Genomic DNA, 6,743 nt, shown 5'->3' on the forward strand with positions numbered 1-6,743 from the left:
AGACTTCTCATATTTAGTCAGTGGGCTTGAAAAAAAGAAGCCGCTGCAGAAGTTTAAAATCCTGCAGTTCCTGGAGTGTCCACTAGAGGCTGGCTGCAGTACCTGGAGTGTCCACTAGAGGCTGGCTGCAGAAGCACAGGAAGTCACATACACACCCATTCAAAAAGCCTGTTTTTACAGCAGACATGAACATGTTTACAGCCTGCTTCAAAAAACCAAATAGGTGTGATTAGCTCATGTCTCCATCCACACACACTGTACGGGGGGGGAATGTTTTGATGACTCAGCAGTTTTGATTGGATGAAGGATCAGAGTTATTCACAATAAGGCGTGTAGCTGAGCTGATTGACAGGTGGGCGCCGTGTAACGGTTTGTCAGGAGGCTTAAAACCCGCCTCAGCTCTCAGCCTGTCGTTAGCTTGACTCAGAGTTAGCCTGAGACAGCATTTCCAGCATGGCGGCTGCTGCTGATGAGACTCTGGAGCTTTTGGCCAGAGGTCGATGATTGACTTTGTGGTTGTGTCATCTGACCTCCGGCCGTGTGTCTCGGACACTCGGGTGTAGAGGGGAGCTGTTAACTGATCACCACCTGGTGGTGGGTTGGATGCGCTGGCAGAGGAAGGTACTTTTCTTCAAGGCCCTGCACAGTCTCTCTACACCAAAAAAACAGCTTTGATACAGAGCAGGAGGAAAGTACCTGGTCAAACCTGAACAGGTAAGAAGAACTCCACCCTTACCTCTGCCTTCAAAAATTCCTCCATCTTGGATCAACTCTCTGCAGCAGGGTTTTCCTCCACGCTGCAGGTCTTTGTGGTGAACAGTCCCCCGACAAAGAGGAGCTGCAGGGATCCAGCGGTGAAGACGGGGATGAGTGGAGTCGTCCACCACCAGCTGAAGAAGAAGAAGGAAGTAGTTATCGTTCTCTCTCATGCTGCTGAAGCAACAGAACGTGTGACGTTTAGTGACTATGAGGGTGATTTAATCTATGATTATATAACTACTCCGTCTTTGGCGAGGTATGCACAGTGGCATCAGTCTTTGTTTGTTTTGGCGTGTTGCCCAAGTTACGCCTACTTATAAGAAACACTCAACTGAGGATGAATCAAGCCGACGGGACTTCCCGCACAACTAGCTCTTAAGGGGCAGGAGGTATAAGTTATCTAATATTAATGACACCCCTTGGTATCTAGTTTCTCTGCACTCGAGGCCAAGAGTTCCAAAACACGGCGCTGTAGACTGAAGGTGGTTATACTTTCTAACATCACGGTCGGTTTGAGATTAGATTCTCGTTGAGTTGAATGAGCTGGTGTTGCTCGTTTAGTCTTCAGAACTGCAAACTCCAGTTTGGATCTCCACCTCGCTGTTGCACGGTCAACAACACCTTCTACTGTGACCTCTCAGGGTGACGTGATTGACTCTGTCTCGTCTTATAAACACGTCAGATTCTGTCTTTCAAGCTTCATATTCATTCAGCAACTTGTGAAGAAGCTGAAGGCTCAGTTTTTAATACAGAAAAAAGTCTTGTTTATTATTTTGCTGCAAAAATACGACTCGTCGCTTCTTTCACGATCCTGATTGACTTCGATCACAAAGTACGGTCGAGTGTTTTCTGCTCACACGTACAGTGTACCTGGTCGTTGCTCCTGCAGGAGGATCTGGGTGTGAAGGAGCTGATCTCTTTCGTCAAAGGAAGTTTGTTTGTTGTGCCGTTGCCCCTCTTGGTCAGGACGCTCTAATCTACATGAGGTTAAATGTTGTAACTAATGTCTTGTGTCCTGCCTGTCTGTATACTGCTACTGAATTCCTTGAATTTCCCTCGGGATCAATAAAGTATCTATTGATCATCTATATACATGAGAAGGATACAAGGCAACATAACCAGGAGCTACTTCATCTCAATTAATACAGAGCAATCAAAAGATGCGTTTCCTAAAACCGTTCAGTTTAGGTGTAGAGGAATAAAATATTCCCCTTCAAGCAGAATGAAACTTTGAGCCGAGAAAACAAACCGTCTTACCTGTTGGTCGACGAGTGTCCTGTTCTGAATCGAGCTGTGACAGACGAGTGAGTGAGAATGAAAGTAACCGTGTCTTTTACTCCCTGTAACTTCCCATCAGAACGTTTACCTGAAACATTCCTCACATTCCGAGCAGCTTCTTTACTTCGTAGAGACTTGATTTACCAGTTCATAGTTACAGTCACATAATACTGTTGGGGTTTTCTCACGGCGGCACCATTATGTAGGGACCTTCCACGGCGGCACCATTATGTTGGGGTTTTATGGTGTAACATTTAGTTGTCGAATTAAATTTAATAATTAAGTTTACTTAAATATTAAAATAAATCAATAATTATTATTAAACTGAGTTTAATAAACCTCGGGGCACCACCCTGTAAACAGGGAACAACCAAATTATTAGAAATATCAGTCTCAAATTAGTTAATTAAATACCAATATCATTAATAATTAATAATCTGTATCTAATTGAAGGCCCTTTCACCCAGCCTAAGTCACAAAGCAAATCCACAGTAATCACAAACAACTGCTCTTCAAATTATAACAGATTTATTTAACAAAGCAACATCAAGTTAATCAATGAAACTCAATCAAACATTATAAGCTAAACTACAGGTAACAAACAAAACAAACAAGCGTGACACGTGTGTGTGTGTGTGTGTATGTGTGAGTGAGTGAGTGAGAGACAGAGAGAGAGAGAGAGAGATCAAAATGGCAGCATGACCACGCGTTGTCACGTGATGGCGGACACAGAGCACAGGTCTCCTAACCTGGTCTATTGTCTAGAGACGGAGTCAAACTCTGTCTCTACCTGATCTACGTTTCTGCAGCGTCTGGAAAGCCACAGATCTCTATGTGTGTGTGTGTGTGTAAAGCGAGAGAGAAAACAACGCACCTCGAAAGCTCAATCTCCGCCTGGAACTCACACACAACTCAGAGCACAGTTTACTTCACTAACAGAAGCCAGTGGCCGGATTTGTATCAGACGGCGTTCACACTAGTCTTTCTGATAATGAGTCTGTTACCCGGTTACGACGCGGGGGTTCACAGAAAAACACACGGGACGCAGCGGCCCAAATAAAGAAAACAAAAGAGATTTTACTCTGGTAAAATCTAAGACACAGTGGTCAAACACCAAGCAAATATTATCACCGTTTCACAATAATAACTCAGTTGTTAAACACACTCTCTATATCTAACTGCCCAGACCTAGCTAAGCCTCACTTGGAACCGTTTTGTCCACGGTTGATGAAAGGAGCAAAGGGGGTCCTGGAACGGTCTTCCTGCAGTTGTATGGTGATGGTAGCGCGTCCCAGAAGGTGAGCAGAGGCCGTCGTGTCCTCCGTCGAGTGAGGTGATCTCCGTGGATGTCCTTTTAAAGACGGAACGAGACGTAATCCTTACAGTCTCTCTCAATACCGTTTCAATACGGGGGAAATAGGACCCTCTTCTTAGAGATGCGTTCAAATGGATGATCTAAGCTCGGAATTCAGGACGTCGGTGTGCTTCAAGGCCTTGGGTTAGCTGCGCGCCAAAACTTTTAAACAAAGAGAGTCGTGCTGTGAAACAGGAACAGAGTTGGGTATCCTCGGACGTCGCCAGACGACTTATGAGAGAGGCTGAACAATGGTTGTTCTGGCATTTTGTAACTTGGGCTGTGTGAGAGAGGGGTGCACCTTCAGTCCCCTCCAATGAGAGGAGAGGGGTTTCGGGTCCCCCCTTCCTTTCACATGTAGGTATGAAATACTGCAAAGGCCTCTGGGACCTTGAGTCTTTTGTCCTGGTTCTCCAAAGGACACAGCCTGAACTTTGTCATCCTGGCTGGACCCAACAATACATTTTAGTTATGGACACCTTACAAGCAGATAAACTTATAAAACATGGAATTATAAAGCAGCCAAAAACATAACTGTCACGTTCAGATGCAGAAACACAAGGGAGGAAGGACCCAACTGCAGGAACAAAGATTTATTTTTAACAAGAGGCAAAATCAAAACTCAAAAACACCAAAACAAAAACTTACTCAAAACTAAATCCAAAAATCTACAAGAAGAAAAACAAAGTAAATCCAGTGACCACAGGGCAACATACGACTAGGAGCACAGACCAAAAGACAGAACCGACAAGGGACTGAGGAAAAACACAGAGACTAAATAGACAGGGGTAATGAGACACAGGTGAGACTAACGAGACAGGTGAGGACAATCAGGACAATCACACAGGCGGGAAACACGAGGAACAAAGAACACAAGACCAGAACACTGAGGACAAGTACAAAGTAAAACCCAACACTGACACACGTATGAGCTGGGAATCGAACCTTCAACCTTCAGTTTGACGCCTCGACCGCTGAACATCAGATGTCTGTGGTTTCTTTTTCTTTACAGGTGTAAACTAGCTCTTAGCTAACTCTGGTGCAACATGTATGTTTAATATTGTCCACGGTCCCTTTATCAATAAAGTTTTAAAGAATGAAAACATTCCACACATTTGTATTGAAGCGTTTATTGATCGTGCAGCCTGTTAGCATCGCGGTTTCTCCTCCTCGCCGGTCGTCTTGGTGACGAAGAGCCTCTTGAGGAAGAGGAGCTGCAGGTACCCGGAGGTGACGATGAGGACGCAGAGGGCCATCGACCACCAGCTGATGTACTGCGAGTTGGACTGAAGCAGGTAGAAGTCGGCGCTCTTCCTCATGCGGCCGTAGCTGTAGAAGCGAAACATGTGGAAGACGAACTTCTCCACTTTGTGACTCGATTTCTGCAGAAGACAAACAAACATCGTGACCGTCATGTTTACAAACACGGCTGCTGATATTTACACCATTAACACAGACGCAACAGGAAGTACTGTCATAACTGAAACACTCATAAACAGTCCAGATCACATGACCAAAGTGAAGGTTAGAAACACACGATTCCCAAATCTTATCCGATTTTAAAAACACACACATGATTGGACCCTGAGACTACACACCCAGCGGCGTGTCCAGAGGCGTGGCCCCTGGTGACATTTGATTGGCTACCCCGTGGTGCCACCCGAATTCCTTAACTACAATTAAGTCCCGGCCTCGCAGAGAGTTGGCACTGCTGCTGAAATCTGAGTCGTTCTTACAGGCAGCTGGTTTGTTGTTTGCAATCTGCTTTCTGTTTTTTTCCTCAGAATCAAAGTTGATTTCCTGCAGAGGAAGCGAGAGAACCTTTTGCAATACGCCAATAGACAGAGCGCCATTTCTAGGCGGGATACTCAGAACCCTGTGAGCATGTTTGGTTGAAGTGTCACATTGTGTTCGTGTTTGGTCCTCTGAAGGGTCAGAAACAGGACGGCGTGCGTGTACCTCTATAACGCTCAGCGTGTCGTTCAGCTCTTTGATGCCTTCCTCTCTCTTCCTCTTCTCTTCCTCCTGCTGCTTGGCCGGCTCCTGGAAGCCGTCGTAGTAAACGCCGAAGCTGAGGAACACCTGCATGGTGCCGAAGCGGTTGTGGAAGTTGCTGAAACACATCTGATAGAAACCTGCAAAGACGCACGAGCAGACACAAACACTCAAACACACGTTCGGACACATCGATCAGGATCACTTCCTGAATCCTTAAAGTGCAGATCCGACGGATGTTGGGATTCTTTATTTAAGGTCATCTTCCTGCCTAAAAGTCCGTCAGACATCCTGGATACAATTCAGCGATTGGACACGATCAGAACCCGTGAACGTGGAGTTGGTTCTACTTCCTGTTAGACAGGCAAGTGACAAACTGCGAGCGTGCAGTGTAGGTACAAGAAGTAGACGTACACGCAACATCCTGCAGGGGGCGGAGCTTCTGGGGGAGAAGGAAGGAAAGAGGAAGGAAGGAAAGACAGTTACCTGTCTCCTTGGCTTCAAAGTTGATCTGACCCTTTGCATCGTCCACGGTGGACAACAACAGACCACTGGGAGCGTTTACGCTGACGGACAGGTGTCTGTCATGGCCGACTCCCGTCACCCACTGGACCTGCACAGAGAGAGAGAGAGAGAGACTAACCACTTCCTGTTTCTGTGCTGAACTTCCTGTTCTCACCTTCACTCTGCCAGAAGCTCCTTACTTTATTTCAAAATAAAAGCACACAAGTAAAACACACTCAGCTTAAGACAGGACAAACATTTCAAAATAAAAGCCTAACAACTTTTATTTTTAAATGCAGAATTAAGTTTTAATTTTATTTTGAAAATGCTACTTTTTAAAAAAAAATTCTCAATCAGCTCAGCACCATGTTGTGCGGCCGGACGGACGGTTCCTCCTCACCATGAAGTTCAGGTAGAAAGTTTCTCCTTGGTGAGCAAAGTGCCAGAAACACTCCAACCCCGACGCAGGAAGCACCACCGCAAAGTCGTACTGGTCGGCCCCCCAGAACAGCTCCTGGTCCGTCATGTTGGGGTGAGGGTCCGTCAGGGGCCCGCCCTGAACCGGAGCCCCCAAAGTAAGAACGAGAAAAAAGCAGGAAATCCTCCAAAACATGTCTGAACGAAGGCAGAGAGCTTCTCTGAATGAGAGGAGTTTCTGTGGAGAGATCACAAATCATTAACTGGCTCCAAAACGCCGCCGGGGTCTGTGGGAGAACCGGCCCGTCGTCACAGGTGGACTCGCTGTGATAACGACAAACAGCGTCACTCCGCAGGAAACAACCCGAAGAGGGATTCAAGAGTCCAAACTGTGTGATGGTTAAAAAGCTCAAACTGGTGTTTTACAGATCAGACC

General features: G+C 46.0%; 1 protein-coding gene across 1 annotated transcript; it reads right to left on the reverse strand.

The window, feature by feature from the left end:
• Window positions 1–4,522: 4,522 nt before the first annotated feature.
• On the reverse strand, window positions 4,523–6,720 carry tmed6 (transmembrane p24 trafficking protein 6). The gene is made up of 4 exons (XM_079346729.1): window positions 6,291–6,720; window positions 5,873–5,999; window positions 5,351–5,526; window positions 4,523–4,773 (listed from the first exon to the last, which is right to left on the reverse strand). Exons 1-4 carry the CDS (start codon window positions 6,501–6,503, stop codon window positions 4,540–4,542), a joined length of 750 nt encoding a protein of 249 aa, XP_079202855.1. The 5' UTR covers window positions 6,504–6,720; the 3' UTR covers window positions 4,523–4,539.
• Window positions 6,721–6,743: the final 23 nt, after the last annotated feature.

Source organism: Symphodus melops (assembly GCF_947650265.1).
Source record: "Symphodus melops genome assembly, chromosome: 6".
Taxonomy (NCBI): domain Eukaryota; kingdom Metazoa; phylum Chordata; class Actinopteri; order Labriformes; family Labridae; genus Symphodus; species Symphodus melops.

Excerpts from the sequence above, each read along its gene's own strand:
- tmed6 (XM_079346729.1), bottom strand. The coding sequence starts at position 6,503 with ATGTTTTGGAGGATTTCCTGCTTTTTTCTCGTTCTTACTTTGGGGGCT. Across the intron at positions 5,527-5,872 it reads CTTTGAAGCCAAGGAGACAG|GTTTCTATCAGATGTGTTTC; the intron begins GTAACTGTCTTT and ends GCGTCTTTGCAG. Across the intron at positions 4,774-5,350 it reads ACACGCTGAGCGTTATAGAG|AAATCGAGTCACAAAGTGGA; the intron begins GTACACGCACGC and ends TGTCTTCTGCAG.